The 20621-nt window shown below is 41.8% G+C and overlaps 2 protein-coding genes across 2 annotated transcripts; both read right to left on the bottom strand.

Moving 5' to 3' along the window:
* Positions 1-4436: 4436 nt before the first annotated feature.
* On the bottom strand, positions 4437-14581 carry LOC139474347 (glucose dehydrogenase [FAD, quinone]-like). The gene is made up of 11 exons (XM_071257329.1): positions 14383-14581; positions 13593-13804; positions 12385-12574; positions 11702-11830; positions 10979-11100; positions 10287-10454; positions 9481-9631; positions 8179-8321; positions 7594-7765; positions 6530-6752; positions 4437-5498 (listed from the first exon to the last, which is right to left on the bottom strand). The coding sequence occupies exons 1-11, from the start codon at positions 14543-14545 to the stop codon at positions 5369-5371; spliced, it is 1803 nt and encodes a 600-aa protein (XP_071113430.1). The 5' UTR covers positions 14546-14581; the 3' UTR covers positions 4437-5368.
* Positions 14582-17416: 2835 nt separating this feature from the next.
* LOC139474676 (neuronal acetylcholine receptor subunit beta-3-like) lies at positions 17417-20280 on the bottom strand. Its single transcript, XM_071257773.1, has one exon. The coding sequence runs from the start codon at positions 20053-20055 to the stop codon at positions 18748-18750; it is 1308 nt and encodes a 435-aa protein (XP_071113874.1). The 5' UTR covers positions 20056-20280; the 3' UTR covers positions 17417-18747.
* Between the last annotated feature and the right edge of the window lie 341 nt (positions 20281-20621).

Here is a 20621-nt window from a genome sequence, read left to right as displayed (position 1 = left end):
TGTTCGAGGCTCTATATTTCCAATTATACCCATCAGCATGTGTTAACAATGTGCAAGCGATTGATAAATTCTAGTTTAGGACCCAACACAATTATGAAGAGCCGTGTACCATGCATTGTAAATGTCAGCTCGCCACGGAGCTTGGCGCACGTGCAACAGCGGCAGAGAACGCATTCCTCGTGCATCACGCAATGTCGACTCACGCAGTATAAATACAGACAACAAAGAGTTCTGGTTTATTTTTCAAATATTTTCAACTACAGAATATTTTGTCAAAGTGTAAAAGTAGGGATGAGTTTTAAGTAGGGGAATATCCTCGTAACTCTCCATTCCTTAAAAATAATGGGCCTCTGCTCCATTATTTTTAAGGAATGGAGAGTTACTCGGACATTCCCCTCTACATAAAGAAGTTGACATCCATATATTCTCTTCCTTAAATTTAAATATATTAAATGGTAGATCCGGTTCAGATGCAGGAATTGGCGATCGAACATACATCAGTTCTTCAAGAACCAGCCTTATTTATTACGTTATTGATTAACTTTCTCGTGCGGAGTCCGTTCATTTGCCGATCTCGTACACGTTGCAGTCGCGATGGGGAATCCATGAAGACGTTATCTTAAAGACTAAAAAATCAACAACCTTGGTATGATAAAGAATGTTCATTTTATAGGATGGAAAGAGACAGGCTTCTTACATGTTTTAGACGTTGCAAGGATAATGTCTCATTACAACTGTACATCACATCTCGGCATATATATACCAGTATTTTACGTGACAAGAAACGTCTATATTCTGATAAAATGAAAGATAAATTATTATCTAGCACGCATGATGCCAAAAGGTTTCGGTGGACTCTAAAACAGCTCAAGGTTTCAGATTTACATAAATCGCCAGCAACGACTGAAAAGAGGTTTGAACATTTTAAAAATATATTTGACACACCTGACCATGACTTGAATGAGAATGACGGCGAAGGTGCCTTTGCCAGTGGAACTGAATCATACAGTCACAATGCAGACATGACTAAAGATAGCATAGACTCTCCAATAACTAAGGAGGAAATACTTAAAGCCATTGGGGATATGAAATGTAATAATTCCTCGGGTATTGATTATGTTATCTCAGATTTTTTAAAGCTTTACAAGACATTTTTGTACCATATATGGAACTTGTATTTAATATACTGTTTCGTAAAGGCTACCTTCCAGCTTCATGGTTTACTGGCATAGATATAAGGTGATACTCACTCCCCGTACAATTACAGAGGAATTACAGTGGTAAGTGTTTTAGTAAGGTATATACAGCAGTACTAAACAATAGGTTAACTTATTGGTCCAACACTTGTGATAACAGCGTGGAGTCAAAAGCAGGTTTTCCCAAAGGTTATAGCACTATCGACAATATTATTTTTTACAGGCAGTCGTCCAAAGTTACCTTTCAAAAAAAGATGAAATAATATATACAATTTTTGTTGATTTTACGAAGGCATTTTACCTGGTATTAAGACCTAAATTATGGCATGTGTTAAAAAGTACACATCTTTAAAATATCTCCAAGCTTTACAATCTATTTACAAATGTGTTAAAGCCTGTGTTGGGGCTAATAATACTACTTCCCATGCTTTTGAGTGTACTTTCGGGCTAGAAAAGGCAGTGTTTTAAGTCTGCTTTTGTTCACTTTTTTTATAAATGAATCAGTCATTGAAAAAGAGGCCCCCTGCGGACCAGGTATCCAGTTCCACCCTGAACTTGTACAGTTTTTTTTATTATTATTTGCAGGCGATGTTATCTTGATTTCTGATACAGTGTATGGACTACAAAGAAGCATAGATGCTTTAAAATCTCTTTTTGATAACTACCATTTATGTGTTAATTTGGATAAGACCAAGGTTATTGTTTTAAGAATGGAGGAATGTTATCTAACTATGAGAAATGAAAGTATGATGGACAACCGCTTGTATGTGTACCTTCATATAAATACTTAGGATTAACGTTTAATAAATCTCTATCATGGTCCAAACACGTAAAAGATGCTTCCTTGCAAGCTAAGAAGATTCTATATGGTGCTTTTAAATGTTTGTCAATACTTAAACCATTACCATTTCATTTATTTTTCATAATATTTGACCAATGTTACTTCATGGGGCAGCAGAATGGGGTGTAAATCGTGACTTGTGTAAGGCCATTGAAACTGTACATATGTCGGCCTGTGAGCGCTTCCTGAGTGTAAAGTCTACACCTGCAAATCATGTTGTTAGTGGTGAATGTGGAAGATACCCACAAAATATTTATGCCTGTAAACGCCTTGTAAAATATTGGTGTAAAACTTAAAATATGCCTGACTCAAGGTTTGTAAGAAAATCCAATATTTTGTTACTTACTGCTGCGCACAACGGTAAATCAAACTGGGCCTCTAAAGTTAGACAGCTTGTATTATGTTCAGGTTATGATGAGCCTAATTAACAGCGCCAACATATTATTCCTATGCTTCTAGACACACGTTTAATGTATTAATGTCGTCCACTAAGAATTGAACGTCAATTTGGATGGGTTGATTGAAGTGTGAACGATTTAAAAGCGCTGGTTAAACTGTGTGAACCTCCGAGCTTGCGAAATTCTTATAGTTTCATATTTTGTAGTTTACTGGTCTCGCCGAATAATATTGTAACAATGTTTGCTTAAATTTGAAGTCCTCTGGTTTCGGACGATGCGGAATGGACTGGTGGTGATTGAACCGAGTGCTCTGAAACTTGTGCGTTTTTGTGTGAATTTTCAACGTCAGGGTGTGTGATATTTGGAGTTTGGGATTTGTCGCGTGTGCTGTAATACTTTGCTTAGCTGGTGTTTCTTGTCACCTGAGATGGACCTACTGTATGACCTGATGCCAGCTTCATTACTGTGCCCCCGTCACTCCTCATGTGCCACCGCTTCTCGGCCTAGTATGCACGGAGAAGGTCGGCCAACTCAGAAACCGGAATAGTACATATCTAATTCCGTCTACGGATATTTTCTCGACTCCGAAATTATAAGAATTGAACGTTAGTATGGATGGGTTCAAACTGACGTTCAATTCTTAAATGAACTGCTGAAAAGGGGTGGTTGTGGGTGTTTCATTTGGTGGTAGGGTTATTGTACAAAACCGTTTCCAAGATGACCCAAATCTTGTTTTGTTTTTATTGTTTAGATTTTCAGTCCATTTGATTCATAAAAATTATTAAAACATCACGAAAAACTGAATTTACTGGGAACACAACGATAGGTCATAGGTTATCAGTGATAACATTTCTGATGTCAAGATCCATGTCTATATATATTCCTGATGCTGTACTCTCTGTACAGAAACATGATTCCATGCAAGGAAGACCTGCTAAGAGACAGGGACATTTTCGTGATCCGTTGCAAAAAATATCGCTACAGTTGAGGTGGGTTCATTCTCTACTGTTGGGTTCCATCTTCTCCCTCAGCCCATCCATGGCCCACAGGATTCTTCAGATCAAGGTAATTACAGCGGGAGTGCACACTTCGTTCTTGTTATGGGTAGCTTGAGGCGTGGGAGTGTCTGTCATTACGTTGTCGTGTATTTCCCTAACCGAGAGTGATGTCATTAAACCGGAAGTGCCCATGGCTATGTCATTAAGGTAGATACAGGCATTGGACTTTCTGTTGTAAGGTTGTACTGCGTTAATGTGCCTGGGTAAACCTGACGCGTGCAGCACAAGCTTCAAAATATGCCAGAGAAGTATGTAGCTCTGTAGATCCATGGTTTTGTTTTATTTTATTTGATTGTTGTTTAACACCACACTCAGCAATATTTCAACTATATGTAGGCGGTCTGTAAATAATCGAGTCTGGATCAGACAATCAAGTGATTGACATCATGAGTATCGATCCACGCAAATGGGGTACGATGAAATGCATAAACCAAGTCAGCCAGCCTGACAACCCGATCCTGTTAGTCGCCCCTCACGATAAACAGTTGCCTTTTACTGCAAGCATGGGTTGCTGACGACCTATTCTGGTTTGAACCACACACAACACAAGTGTATGAATTTTGTTTATTTCAACAATATTTCAGTTATATCATTGTATGTCAGATTAATATAAAGGAAACACTTGAGTGGTGCAGGTCTTAGATATTAACTTCTTTGGAGAAACTCGAAGGGGTGGTGTGCTGACAAACCAAGACATCTGGGATCCGAACCCACAATCATAGGTCTCTGGCACGCAACTGTTTAGCACTAAGATGTCACATTTGCTATACCTTTGCATATCTTAGTCTCTGACAATCGATTACAAGCATGCTAATAATTGGTATTACGGTTTATTGATTTGTTTATTTACATGAAACAAGATATTTACAAATTAGAATATTTCTATTGACAGCCATCCTATATGTACACTTATAACCATCACACATAACATGAAGTCTCTCGCATCATTCACCCTTTGCATAGAAATGTTGCTAAATGTATCAGCCAGAGAAGGTCAGAGTTCCTCTGTGTTGAGGTGCGGGATAAAACAAAGGTGATAAGGCGACAGCCTCTTTGAACATCAGCCTCTATTTTTTTTAAATTTTCTCCGTTGGGGAGAGGCGAGGTCAGGTAGTTGGTGAGTGAGTGAGTATGTATTTACACCGCTGTGAGCATTATTTCAGCCATTTGTCGGCGGGGACACCGGAAATGGGCACTACACATTGTTCCAATGTGGGAAATCAAACCAGTTCTTTGGTATGACAAGCGAACGCTTTAACCACTAGGTTACCCCACCGCACCTCGTTAAAAGTACATTTATGGGTATTATTGAATAGATCTAAAGGAGTCGTATCAGCGCTTCTCCCTTTGTTCCTAGGCACGGGAGTTTACTGTCAATAAACGTCCAGTAGACTTTCATAGTCAGTTAACTCCCTTACCTTGGGAGGATGCGCTCCTCCTTATAGACTGTGTTGTAGCGATAGGGTGCGGAAGGGCTCAAATATCCAAACACCGTCTACAAACAAAGTATGTAAGCATTCGGATACTTGAATAACACAATCAACGGGAGCCATACCATTCGAAATGCTTTGAATCAATAAAGTCAATGTTAAAGAATAGGAGATGCGACCGTCTTATCGGTAAGGTCGCTTTGTGTAAGTGGTTCCAGAACTGATTTACCTTCTCTTATTGAAATGAAGTATTGGTTTTAAACGCAACAATAGACGGCCCTTATCAATCAGTATATGTAGCAGTGCATTATTGTACAAATAAATTATTGGTTTTTTTTGCATAAAGTGCAGACCATTGTTCAATTTACAAAATCAAAGATAATGGAATCATAGAAAAGAGTAGTTCTTGTTAAAGTTTCAGTTTCGTATGTTTCAATGTTGTACGTCACAAAGATTCTTTAATGATGTCCGCGGCCTTCTCAGCAATCATGACGGTGGCAGCGTGGGTGTTGCCGGATACGATGGTGGGCATAATTGAAGCGTCGACGACCCGGAGGCCTGACACGCCCTTCACCCTACAAACAGACAACCAGTGTTACTTTCAATTCAGAGTTGTTATATCCGATGTTTCGCCGAATTCTTTATAGTGGGAGTTGATAGATCTCCTGATCATACAGGGTACTCGTATCAGTGGAGACGAGACTATAGACATTCACTTTGAGCAACGCTAAAATGTCATAAACCTGTATAGTGGTGACTTACATTACACCACGCCAACAAGCTAATTTGCATATCACGTGACTAGACTTTTCTCTTGTTTGTAAACAAGCGCGGTTATTCAGAAATCAGAGCAGTCTAGCCTAGTGGAAACCTTTTCAGCGCGATTTACAGATTGCTTTGTTTGCATAGTTATAAAGATGTGCAACTAGCACTGCGACAGTGAGGAATATGACAATATATCTTTTCACATCAAAATGAAGGTATCGCTAACTATTCTTCGGTGTCAGCACGTGGAAGCGTACAACCATTTTAAACTAAGGATTAAGTGCCAATGGAAATAGGATTTCAGGTTTAGGGCATTTTCTAAATAAAATTACCATGACATGTGTATCTAACTGTGTAGACTTTTCAAAGATGTGACGAATTGCTTGCCTGTTGCAGAGGTACTAAGAGCAAATCTGCACAGGCAACGGTACCCCTGATCTTATGCCCAACCACCAGTCAAACACAGGACCAATATGCGTCTTCAGAAAGAGGCTTCACCTACTGTGTTTGCGTATTTAAAGTTATACTGATTTCTGCGATCAACGTATGTTTATTTGAGTGGGTGAGTTGGATTTAACGCCACTTATAACTTTATTCCAGTTATATCGCGGCGTGTCAGCTTAATGTGGGAGGAAAGCCCGAAGTGATGCTGAAGTGAAACCCACGAGCACGGGTATGGTACTGACAAACCTAGAAACATAATTGGGGCGAACCGGGATTCGAACCCACAATCCCATGTTTCTGGCGTGCCCAAGGGACGCAACTCTGCACAGCGAATCTCGGCGCCCTAGACGACTGGGCCATCCCGTGTTTATTTGAAAAGCTTATACAATATTCTCACCTCAGCAGTGGATCTACCACAGACGTTGGGTCGTCTGCTGTGCCCATTTTGCACGTGCCGCTCGGGTGAGAGGCTGACACCGTCAGTCCCCGGATGTAGCACTCCCAATACGCATCGGAGTCGAACTTTAGATGGGTGCAGACAGACAAAGGGGCGTTCTCCAGCTTGGCGCCAATTTGGCGGAAGGCGTTCGTCTTCAGGAGTTTTTGAATAGTGCGAATTCCTGGATCAATCGAAATCCAATGCGATTACAAACGATCTTGAAAGAATGAGTGAGTGTATGGTTGTACGTCGCTTGCAGCAATTTTACAATCTTATTTAAATGAAATCTTAGTTCTCGCTACCGCTAAACAAAGATATGTGGACATTCCATTACGTGTCAAGTCAGAACGACCTTTCGCGAACTTTGACCGACCAAAGAAATAACTAACAAGAAGACGCCATTCACCAATCAGAAAGTAGCTTTCTCGAGCTATACGGCACTAGTTTCAAACTGGCGACTACGCTTTGAAAACTATTTTGACAAAGTTCTCGATTCTAAACGAAAACTGAACAGTAGGACATTCTGGAATGTCATATAGATGGCCGAGGTTATATGGCTGTACTTCCCACGGGCAATGCAAAATCTCTTCTGAAGTAAGAGATTGGCGATGGATTTGACGGAGTCATGCGTAAAGCCCATAACTGTCGTTCTGAATACCCCGAGTTAACCTCTTCGATGTCGTCTGATTAGAAAACACATTCCGTCTGTCAGTTTCCTGATCTGGTAAGCGGTGCTCTGATTGGTCGGAAAAAAGGTCGTTTTGACGTGACTCTTAATGGAATGTCCAATGCTAAAATCTGATTTTAATGAGATTGGCAATATTCCAGCAATATTACGTCGCGGACACCAGAAATGGGCTTCACAAATTGTACCCATGTGGGGAATCAAACCGGAGGCGTGACGAGTGACCGCTCTATCCAGTAAGCTACCCTACCCCCTGAAAGAAACCATCAGGACTTGCTTCGACTTTTCATTGCAAAATACAAATGAAAACAGATGATGAAAAGATAAAAGATCTCACCTTTAATGAGAATCTTGATTTCCTCTGGGTGTGAGAGGTAGTTTGGGTCTATCAGCGGGTATTCAAGGGGGTTCGAGTTACGGAGTCGCGTACTGCCAAAACTTCGTGGTTTCAGCAACATTGGAAACATCAAAAATCCTTCTTCCTTCTTCCACCCCGTTTCCCGGATAACCTGTTTAAATAAAAATAGTTTGATTTACTTGTTGGCTGACCCCAAACTCAGCAAACTTATGATTTCTTTAGGGATCCTGGCTTACGAGCAAACTATGATTGTCGTACGAAGCAACATACTAGCAGATTTCAGTTGGACTACCCCGTCATCTGCGAAAACCTGTTTGGGATTTGCTTTGTTCATTTATTGTTTCAACACTCAAAATATGTGCCAGATACATGTATATGAATAATCGCATCTGGACAAGCCAAACCAGTGATTGATGTTATGAACAACGTTCCATGCTGTCAGGGGGCTATGACCCCCAATCAACCAAGTTACCGAGCCTGACCAATGATCCAATGATCCACCGGATCCAATGAGTCGCCTCGCAATGCAAGCATACAAGAACATATTTATAACATATAAATAACCTGATCATCAACGTTGAACAGCGTCCTCATAGTCGACGGCTGAAGCCACATCACCGACATTTCAATACCAAGATCCGGGGTAGGCAGGTCAGGAGTAGTCCGCACAAATGCTGCTGCTTCTATACCATTTGCTGTCATATAACCTACAAATATACGGGTATGAGTGAGAGAATTAGTGGGCGAGAAGGATTTTACACCTCAGTAAATAAATGAGTCTCGGCCATGCAAACCAGTGGTTGACGTCATAAACGATCCACAACGTCGGCACGATTACACATAACCGGCAACGTCACATATATAAACAATCTGATCCTCTTGGTTGGGCACTAAGAACCTATTCTTCCGAAGTGCCATAGTGTCTCTCCATATGAAGGCGAGGCTCCATTGTTTACAGGCCGCCGTTGTGTGGCAGCAGTTAGGCAACGAACAAAAACGTACTTTTTATGCAAATAGAGTGAGTGGTTGGTGCTACAAGTACATGTTTACCCTTTTACACCCGGTGTCAACTATTTTGCCCTTTCCGCTCAGTGTCATTTTATCGAGACTGGTTATTCTCTAGCTTTGACGTTTTATATTGTTTGTTCCTTTATAAGGTGAGTGAGTGAGTTGGGTTTAACGCCGCTTTTAACAGTATTCCAGTTATATCGCGGCGTGTCAGCTTAATGTGGGAGGAAAGCCGGAAGTGATGCAGGTCTCAGACGTTTACCACTTCGATGAAACCCACGAGCACGGGTATGGTGCTGACAAACCTAGAAACATAATCGGGGCGAACCGGGATTCCAACCCACAAGCATAGGTTTCTGGCATGCCCAAGGGACGCAACTCTGCACAGCGAATCGCGGCGCCTTAAACGACTGGGCCACCCGTGGCCCCCTCCTTTATAAGGGTTGTTATTTCAAGGATAAGTTTGCTACTTTTCTCTTGTTGATGTGTCTGTCTCGCTACGTAAATCCCCCTATATAAATACTTGGTTACCAAAGTAACATACTGCCACACACCTCTACCATCAAAAGTCTCGAAGTTAAGAAAAGGCGGTCAGGTAGCCTGCCTGGTTAAACCGTTCACTCGTCACGCCAAAGACCAGGGTTCGATTCCCGACATGGGTACAATGTTTAAGGGCCATTTCTGGTGTCCCCCGCCGTGATATTGCTGGAATATTGTTTAAAGCGGCGTAAAATCATACTCACTCACTCGAAGTAAACAAAAACACGTGGTAGGGATGTAACACAGTGTCTGAAAAGGGGACGTAACTCTGCCAACACACACATTTATAGGCGCAGTAGTACAAATTTAAAATCTCACCTGTTTTGAAAATGAAATATTTCATCCATGTCATTAGCGAGTCAGTTTGAGCCTGTGAGATCGACACTTTACGCTTGGTTAATATCCTTAGCGGTATGGTCACGTGATCCTGTAGATTGGCCCCAACAGGGAGGTCAGCGTGCACGTGAATCTGAAAAGTGGAGACCAAACCTAGAACATGCGGCTGACCTGTTCTGCTTCGTGGTGTGAAGGAGGATCAGACTGAAGAAAGGTATATTCGTGCAACTGTAGAAAGCATGTCTTAAATACTAAAACATGTTTGTAGTTAAACGCCACACTCACCAATAGTCCAGTATATGACAGCGGTGTGTAAATAACCGACAATCATGTGACTGACATAAAGAGCATCGATCTACGCCATTGGGATCATAAGATGACATAGCATCAAAGGATGGTCAGCGAACCTGACCTCCTGATCCCGTTAATCGCATCTTAGGGGCCGACCATTTGATGTTCTAGTTCCCGAAGGTTCTTGATACTAACATTATGCTTCATATGGTTGAAAGAAAATATATTGCCTGCCACCATACTTGAAGTGAAGCGATTGTTGGCTCCTAATTAACTTTTTGTCTGGTATTGCAGCTGTAGTTATCTGTTATCTGGTCTCAATAAAAAAATAACACACACACACACACACACACACACACACACACAGACACTATCAAATTATCGGTCCCTTGTGACAAGCATGAGTTGCTGAAAATCAGTTCTATCCCGGATCTGCAAGGGTCTTTTACTTAGTAGCTGCATCCATCCTAAATACGAGTATGTCACCTTCAGAATACCTTATTTGCTTCCAGATGTCTACGTGGGCCTATTCCCGAAAGCATGAGTAGATGTGCCGACCCCACAGCTCCGGCAGACAGTATGACCTCCTTTCTGGCCCTCACTGTCCTCACGCGGTCGTCCTGGATGTACTGCACCCCCACGGCCTGGTCGTCCTCCAGCAACACCTTTCAGAGACGAGACGATGAGTCCACACATGCTCATGGACAGTCAGCTGATCTGGAGCCATGTCCATAAAGCGATATTTGCGCCATGATTGCTTTCAGTCACATACCTTAACACAGACATACGATCTACACCGCGTTTGTAACTAACCCACATTGTCAGAATTTATAAAAAAATCGTTCTGGATTCAACTTAACGACATGATTTCGCACTGTTCGTGATGTAGTGTGTTTACGTTTTCATTGGATTAAGTAGTCGTGGATACGTCACAGGCAAGATTAGATAGCCCTAGTTAAGCGGGTGACGCCGAAGCGTTCTACGTCATGCAGTCTTAACTTTCTTTAATTTTTAAACAATATCACATATATATCACAGACGAAGAACAAAAAGTGATTGTGACACATGGCATCACATATTTCTTCAACGGAAATTGTGGTGAATACTGGGTCCTGAGCAAAAGCACTATCCATGAGGTTACCCAACCCAAATCTCATGATGAATTCTTCAATGACGTCCATTTGGTTACCTTGGTGACATGTGCGTTGGCCGAGACGTGGAGTTTAGGTCGTGTCATGGCCGGCCACAAGAACGCCCTGGACGTGCTCATCCTTCTTCCGTCCTTGACCGTGGACTGTCCATAGCCAAACCCTGAGACAGGAACCACATAGTGACAGCATGGCGGGGAGGTGGAATGGGATTTAACAGTATTTCATTCATATATCGACGTGCATGCACGTGTGTATGTGTTTGTGTGCGTGTGGTTTTTTTATTGTGCAAGTCTCTGAGATAACATGTGGCAGGTAAAGATGGTTATCCCACTCAGACAGTATACTGACTCCATGCCGAACAGTTCTTGTTTTATCCCCTTAAAGCCGAGAGCCAGGCAGAGTAATTGCATGTAGCATCTGTGGTATAACGTGGCCGCGGATCAAACCACCAGTGTACCTTCAACCCTCGGGCAGATTCTCCCTGAGAGAGTAACCACACACGTGACAGAATGATAAAAATAGGCAGAAAGTGACTTATGGCAAACAAATATATCTTCTCTTTTGCATTACCAACATATAGAGTTTATAACGTAGGGGCATCACGCGAACACCTGCACAAGCATGAGAAGAGAAATGTTTGATTTGGCCAGAAACGAAAGGCTTTACGTATCTGCAACATATTATTTTGCAGCTCTACAAGCTCTTTGTTCGACACTGTTCAACTTCATTGTCTTGCAAATGGGTAACATAGACTTATTAACCTTCTTGGTTTCCATCATTGGTATCAGTATGGGCGTATCCCAGCTCCTGTCCCGCCCTCACGAACACCTCCCCTAGGGATGTGAACCGGTCAGTCCTCACGGCCAGGGGCCCACGTCGTCCATGGTGTACTGGGAAGAACAACAAACACGTGATGAGGGGGACGGTAAAAAAACATATTCCACCAAAAGTTTAAATGGCATGGCTGACCAATAGCCAATAGTACCGAAAATCATAAATAAAAATCCGCAATGGCTTTGAATTGATAGATTTTGATGTTTGCGAACAAAATTAATAAAGCAGTTATATAATCACTTGAATGATTACTGTAAGTTTTGTGTGTTGTTTAACGCCAAACTCAGCAATATTTCACCTTTATGACGGCGGTCTGTAAATAATCGAGTCTGGACCAGACAATCCAGTGGTTGATGGCATGAGCATCGATCTACGTAATTGGGATACGATGACATACATTAACCAAGTCAGCGAACCTGACAACCTAATCCCGTTAGTCGCCTCTTACGACAAGCATAGTCATCTCTTACGACAAGCATGGGTTGCTGAAGACCAATTCTAACCCGGATCTTCACGGGTAAAGTTATGTCTTACGGACATGTGATACTCTGTATCTTAAGAAACAATTATGGTGTTTAACTATTTGTAAACATTATTAGAAAATACGTACTATATCTAGCGAGGTCAGAGTCTTGCATGGTCTCTGACTTCTTGAAGTATGGTAGAACATCCTTGTAGCTCCACCCTGAACATCCATTGGCTGCCCAGCTGTCGTAGTCATGGTGATGACCTCTGGCATACACCATGTTATTCAACTGGCTGGTCCCACCGAGGACCTTTCCAGATACCCAACGCGATCTCTACAAACCGACATCAGGATTAACACGTGGATTTGACATGTACTTTCAACACAAGGTTCATTTAGAACTTCAGATATAAAAAGTAACATGTGTTTGATGGTATGTTTGGAAACCCAACTGTAGACAATTATCTAAAGTTTTTAAGTGAAAATCTAACTTTATATTGAAAAGGTTCTTGTACACATTCGGTGGCCCAGTCGTCCAAGGCGCCTCAGTTTGCTGTGCAAGGGAGCTGCGTGTGTGGCAGACATGTATGGTCGTGGGTTCGATTCCCGATTATGTTTCTAGGTTTGTCAGCACCATACCAATGTCAGGTTTTACCAAAGTGGTAAGCATCTAAAACCTGCATCACTTAAGCTAACACGCCGTGATATCACTGTTCAAAGCGGCATTAAGCAAAATTCGCTCACTCTTGCACACATTCTCTTATTCAAAGCTATATGTCTTTTAACTATATCTAAATTGCTGCAGCGGCCAGTTATAAAATATATACTACTTGGCTATTCGTTGTCAGAAATATTAACTATCGGTTAAAAAATAATATACTCCCATGTTTGATGACGCGAGGCGGCATTAAACAACAAATAAACAAAATGATGGAAACTAAGAGTGAAACAAACAAGAAATGGTTATCCGAAGATGATTATTTCATACGTGTATCACGGTAGTGTTTTGGACCATAAGTCGGCAGTATTTTTGGCAACTTTCAGCCGAGAAAAGATAACCTTGGTATAAACAATTATCAAATCCAATTTCCAAGTTTATACTTTATTTTCTCCGGCAATTAAAACGTGGTTTTCGAACATATTATCGGTTTTGGAGGTGCTAGAGTTGGGGCAGAGGAAACCAAGTATATAATCTCACACTGACGTTTTAGAAAATGGATTGACCGATATTATCGTTTACAGATCCGTGTTAACACCTCCGCCATTGTAATACAAAGCATTAACGTCCTTTAGATATGTGTACAGAGGCATTCAGGTAGCATAGCACTGCTTCTAAGACTAACCGTACATACCTGATCCTCTAGCGCCTTGCAGGAGTATCTCTGTGGCACTGTGAGATACTTCCAGTCGACGTCCGAGGTCCTTGCTTGCTGCCAGGCTGCGATCGGGATGTCCAACATGGGGTTATTCTGGTCTGTAGGACCCGCCTCCAAAACTAGTACTGTCACGTGACTCTTCTCTGATAAACGATTGGCTAGGACGGACCCGGCAGTCCCTGCTCCGACTGCAAGAAGACGAAGTTACAATGGGTTTTTTTTATCTCACCTTTCATTAAACTACGACCTTCTGATTGGTTAAGGAGCGGGCAATTATTTTCCATGCAGCCCGCTGAGAAATCAATCGGAACACACCGTAGGTAACTTGCTTATCTCGAATATGTACCCATGTTTACCGAGTAAAGGGAAGTAACTCGGGTCGTTTGTGTCGTCTGCTACGAGTTGAAACTCAGTGAACTGTGGACATAAATAAAATCGTTGTCAACCGATCCCTTGGGGCATATGGGGTGATGTACCCAGTGCATGAGCCGTTCATGTATAGCTGGAATACAACTGAGTGCAGCTTAGTGCTTACAAACAAACAAACAAACAAAGAACGAGCCTGGGATATTGGTAACCTATTATGCCCCTAAACCCACAAGGGGATATTACTAAGAGATGAGGAACAATGACGTACGAAAGAAGTTTAAGTTTGTAAGTCCTCGCGTACATCCTTAATCTATAGCCATATGTTTCCCTGTGGTCACTATTGCGACTTTAGGCATGAATCTTGACGTCGAAGAAAGTTTTGAAGACTAAAGTTCACCAATGATATAGTCGTATGAGTCGTTGATGTAGGCTGCAATTCTGGCTGAAGAACCACCGAAGTTGAGGTCGCTATCCTCGTCGGGGAAGAAGTACACGCGCAGGAACGCTACAATGACGACAACTTGGGCGATGATCAGTATCGTTGGAGGACTGAGCGCCATCTTGGATGTCCTTCTCTGACGTGACAGTCATGAGGTGGGGGGATTCTCCTGAAATGATTGCGTGAGAAATGCTTAATGTTGAGTAAGTGGATGTTGTTTGACGCCGCAGAAATGTGTGATTGGTTAAACAAATCAGGCTATCATGTATACCCCTGTCAGTGTTCAGGCAACCCACCGTGCAACAAACATGTACGTTAATTCCATACAGAACTGCATAGGACATGTAATGCCTGACTGTTCCAAAATATAGTTTTTTGTTTGTTGTTTAACGCCGCACTAAGCTATATTCCAGATATATGACAGCGGTCTGTAAATAATCGAGTTTGGGCCAGACAATCCAGTGATTGACATCAAGAGCATCGATCCACGCAATTGGGATACGATGACATGCATCAACCAAGTCAGCAAGCCTGACCACCCTAATCCCGTAAGTCGCTTCTTACGACAAGCATCGTAAATCCTTGAATAAACGCTGGACATCGGGACCTTACGAAATAAATAATTCAAAGATTTACTGTCAAGTGGAATGTCATGCAGCTGAATCTTATAATATGATTGTAAACTAGAATGTAATGCAATATAATGTAACATTAATATGACTGTAAAACTAACATTTAAAATTATTTATATATATTGAGAACATCGCGACAGATGTTGAAGCCAGCAGCAAGAATACATGTGCTTTTAAAGGCACGTGAGTCTCGTCATGTGACAACGTGTTACTATAAATAGCCACTAGATACCAGCTGCACTGCGGCGATACCTCATCATCACAATGGTTGCAATCAACATAATATAGTGGCCGATCGATAACTGCTTCTAAAAATGGCGTCGGTGAGAACAGCGTTATTTAGCCGAGTTTCGCTGACCACAAAAACAGCCATCATGAGTTAATATAATCTATTTCAATTAGCATGTCAACACTGTCTTTATGTGTGAGAGAAAAAATGCTCTTATATCGGTAGTCTCATATTCACATGGGAGACATAAACTCAATGTCACATCGCAACTGGCAGTGTCTGCGTTCGTGTTGTCCCTTAACCGCACAAAACATATACGACGGTAAATATATACCCATAGCATGCATATAGACATGTGAGTGGCATTATGACATGATGCATACCTCGCTGTAACGACTAGTCTTGTGGGACTGTACCGTATATCACCGCATCATGCAAATGTGCGTCTCCGCTCACAGAAATCCAGTTTGGGATCCATTCGCGGCGGTGTCGCGTTATAACGGGGACGCCGGTCGGCATCGGCGATCATTACGCGTGGCGGACAAACACATGTGTTTGAGTAACAAAGAGGTGTTGATTGGAGATTGTATCCCCACTAAACAACCAAATGTGTGTATTTATCATACACATTCAAAGATAAATAGAATATATATATGCGTATGTATACACGTGATAATTCATAGATAATTGGCCATTTGATTCAGTTACATACCCCGACATTCCTTGTTAATCAGAGACCTGAATTCTGCATTTCTTTGTTAGATTTCTCAATTCAAGCTAATGTTCTGTGGGTAGTCAATATTTATTTACTACTTGTTACTTACCGTGCTAATGTGAGATGTGTTATATGTATAGATACATCTATCCAAGATCACACATGACCGGGTAATGGCTGTTCTGTCTGTTACAAATGCATGTCGGTCAGACTGGTGATGTGAGACCTCTGCACGTGTTGTCTGGGAATAGCCTGGTATGTCTTAATCCCAACAATACATCATTAGCTGTTTCCTGATGGGCAGCGGAGAGAATTAGATAACTTTACCCTCAACCAGATTTTACAGTTGCGTTATACATGCGTGGAGGGGTAGCCTGGCCGGGTTAAGCTGATTACCCGTGGAATGTGTGTGTGTGTGTGTGTGGTATTTTCTATTGAGACCAGATAACAGATAACTACAGCTGCGGTACCAGACAAAAAGATAACTAGGAGCCAACACACTGTTAGTTTGGTGGCAGGCATTTTTTTCAACGATATGAAGCATATTTTTTGTAATTATGGCCATGAACATGGCACTGTCTTTCCATGTGAGACGCCAATTCCCACAAAATAGTAGAGTTATGGAATTAGGGCAAAGGGATGAGTGAATGTTGTTCTGCGTCGCATTCCACAATATGCTAGCTAAATAACAGTGGCCTGTAAAAATCCAGCCTGGGTCATGCAAACCAGTGGTTGATAGCATGAACGTAGGTCTACGTTCAATGTCACACATCGCATCCAGCCAAAACTCATCAGTCGCTTTAAGTACAAGAAGGGATAATGGGGTTCCATTTCGTGTTCACTCGACAGAATCTGATAAACGGATATGAAAGGTATCTTGGACGTTTGTTTGCTTGTTGTTTAACGCCGCGCCCTGAAATATTACAGCTATATGACGGCGGTCTGTAAATAATCGAGTCTGTACCAGACAATCCAGTGATTGACATCATGGGCATCGATCCACGCAATTGGGATACGATGACATCCATCAATCAAGTCAGCGAGCATGATCACCCGATCCCGTTAGTCGCCTCTGACGGCAAGTATGGGCTGCTGAAGACCTATATATGTTCTACCCCGGATCTTCACGGGTCATCGTGGGCGTAATGGACGGAGAGGGTGGTGTCAGGTACTACGGCTACAAAGGGTATCGCGTACATGAAACTGTATCAGTACATCGATATAAAGGGTATCACGTACATATAACTGTATCAGTACATAGGTGAAGCGGATATAAAGGCTGTCATATTGAGGCCATAAAGGCTCTCTCTCTCTCTCTCTCTCTCTCTCTCTCTCTCTCTCTCTCTCTCTCTCTCTCTCTCATTGATAAAATAAGAGAAAAATATGCAAAGTAGATCGATTTTTTTAATGGCACAAAATAACATAATAATTAATAGTATGGACTTGACATCAACATTTAGGTCAACAATAGGTTACATAAATCGCAGCTAACAATCAAAGATGGATTTATATTGCCCATAATTAGCAATCAACATTATATAGCGAGTTACAATACTATTTGCTTCAAGTCCAGTTACATCCACGTGTATTCAATATAAATATGCACATGTTCCAATTACAACACTGACGTGGCAGCAATATGTAACACAATCTCACTTCAACATTTTATGACAGATAATCAGCATGTACAATAAGGAATGTTACATTAATTCATCATATATGAAATAGTATTATAATATGATATATACAAATTAATATGCAAATTACCTCAAGCAGTATAGTGCAAACGTGCATGACTCGACAGCTAGAAGTACTATTTTCGCTATATGGCCGAAATAATGCCGGTGTGGCGTTTGATTTTAACACACTCTCTCAATCACCCAGGAGCACTATCTAAAAAACGTGGTTAAATCATTAACATAAGGCACTGATTGTGGTATGCTTTGAAATAAATTTAATATTTCTTTTACTCTATACACAGAACTAAAGTGAGACATTTATTAATACATGTTTGATTACGTTAAACAAAATTAAATAAAAAACAAAAGAATAACATTGTGTATGTGCATAATTAGGAGATTATATTTGTAGATTTAACCGTCAAAAATACATTTCAAACCGAACCGATTGACAATGATTGAGAAAGAAGTACTTTCACATAGATAATACATTTCGAGAGTGTCAAATCTGCTGTTTCAATCAGGGGTGGCTACTGATACAGTTTCAAAATTCATGGCGGAGTTTTTTTGTGGCAGACAATTTCTGGTTTTGTTGAAGTCTGAAGCATAATTATTTTTTTCGATAAAATCCCAACCCACTGTCCCCAGAATATCAAATGGTCGGTCCCTTTCTTACTTGCAATTTTTTTTATATGCAAGAGTGACTAAATTATGTTTTATGACACATCAGCTGATAGATCTACCTTACGAAGCCAATTTACAATCTTCAGATGGATAACTGGTATAAAAATACGTTATTTTTACGTACAAACCTTGTCACGTGTGACTTAGAACAACAGCTGTCTCTTTCTAACATAATCCGTATGAAACCGTCAACATTTAACAGACAAGTTATTCTTCCAAAGGCCAAGGTCAGCCAGTATTCAATAGAATATCAAGCACGAAGCAATACAACCAGCAGATTCTGTAGAAACGCTGTTCCAAAACAAGTGACTTTGGTATGAAGCATCAACAGTCGTACAAGAAAGCATTTTTTTCATCTGCAACAAGAAAGTTCTATAACACCTGTCAGTTCTTAAAAACGGATTCGGCCTTATCGAATTTGATCATTGGTGTGATGTAGGTCATGACACCGATCATGCTGCAGATGACGATGAGCAGAAACAGCCAGAAGAAGAGCATGTCGAATGCTCTACTCACCCTCTTCCAGTTCATTTCAATCCTCTCCGGAATACGTCTGACTGGAAGCGGTCTCTTGGTCCCGAACTCCATCTCTGTACCGTTATGTGAACACGGCTCATCCATGGGGGAGACTTCAATGGTGGATGAGCTAGAGGGTCTCTTCTTACAGCATCTACAGAGGAAGATCTTCTCCATGTTCTCCACCACACGCGCCAGGGTCGGTGAGATGCCGTGGTGGAAGTCCTCGCGGGCGTAGATGGTGGCGGAGAGGATGCTGAGGAGGATGTAGATGAGGCAGAACACCTCCAGGACAAGAAAGTAGTTACCGAGGGTGGAGGTCGTGTTCCAGCTTTGAGGCAGTGTCTCCGCGGAGAAGCTCATGAAGATGGCGTAAGCCAGGAGGACGAGGATGCCAAACTGGATCTTCTCCCCGCTCTGAGAAGGGATGAGAAAGATGAAGACGTTGAGGAGGGCGATTGCAAAGATGGGGGCCACGACGTTTGTGATGTAGGTGCGAGGCTGCCGTCTCAAGGTGAAGGTCAGTCTCACGAAAGGGTAGGAATTTGTATTGTTGATTCGTTCGGCATTCTGATCAACAAGTTGCCAAAGATTATTCTCGACGAATTCGTCCATATTAAATTTCATACGACTTAAGAGGAGGAGGTCCACCTCCGTTGGTGTTGAACGCCAAAGAGTAAAGTCTATGTTACAAACATGAGTATCAAATGGGAACTTTGAAACGTCCATTTCACAAACTGTCTGAAACACGTCCCCGGGGTACCACAGCACCTCCCCGTTAGCTGTGACCGTAGTGTACATGAAGTCGGCCCGGAATGGCGTCGCCTTCTCGATGGAATTTTTCACGGCCAGGGTCGGACGCCATATTTTGTTTGGGTTTGGATAAAGACTGCTTATACCGCTGTAATTACCCGCTGGCCAGTTCAGAAACTCATCCCGCCAGGTGACACCAAGATACCCGGATGAAGACATCGTCTGCGTGACGTCATCCAGGGAGATGGAGGACAGCGAGAAGAAAATTATGGACACCTTCGTGGGGAGGTTGCTGTTCAGAGAGGGGCGCAACCAGGGGTTGTTGACGTCAATCACTTCGTTATACAAACGTCGAAGGTCGTCAACGTAGGCAGCGTTGACAGACTGCATCACAAAGAAACCGAGAAAGACGAGTGTGCGCATTTTGACAATCCCGATTAACACCTTCTGGCACAAATAAAACTCACAATCGCAGATTGTCCCAGTTATCCTTGTAGAAGTTTCAAGAACCAGATTAGTAAAAATACTGACACTAACAATGTCCAATAATGTCTGTAGACATTTAAGGTTGGATGTTTTAAGTTGTCGTCGATCAAAGTTAGATGACTTTGATGTCGAAATGTAGGTACTTAGTACACCTTGGCTAACACCATATAAATTCCTATGCTGCAGAATCACATCCAATCGAAGAACAGTTTGTATCGCCAAACACCCGTACGTCATTATAATATGGTTTGAAACCAAGGATACCAAACAAACAGACTGACAAGACCTATATAGTAACTTAGCCTAGGGCTGATGGGCGAACTCTCTCAGTGGTTCGTACAAAGGCTAAAAATCGTTACGAACACGCCCGATTCTTGAAACAGGGTGTTTACCCAGACAGTGCTGGCTGTGGGCATAATTTATTATACATGTTCTACTTCGCACATAGGACGTACTTGTTATGAGTCAAAGTGAGAAAGTATTTACTCAAGTATTGTTTCTTT

Source organism: Haliotis cracherodii, unplaced genomic scaffold (assembly GCF_022045235.1).
Source record: "Haliotis cracherodii isolate W230 unplaced genomic scaffold, xgHalCrac1.p SCAF_3, whole genome shotgun sequence".
NCBI classification, from domain to species: Eukaryota; Metazoa; Mollusca; class Gastropoda; order Lepetellida; family Haliotidae; genus Haliotis; species Haliotis cracherodii.
Note: the sequence above shows the minus strand (reverse complement) of the source record. Positions and strands in the feature narration are given on the sequence as shown.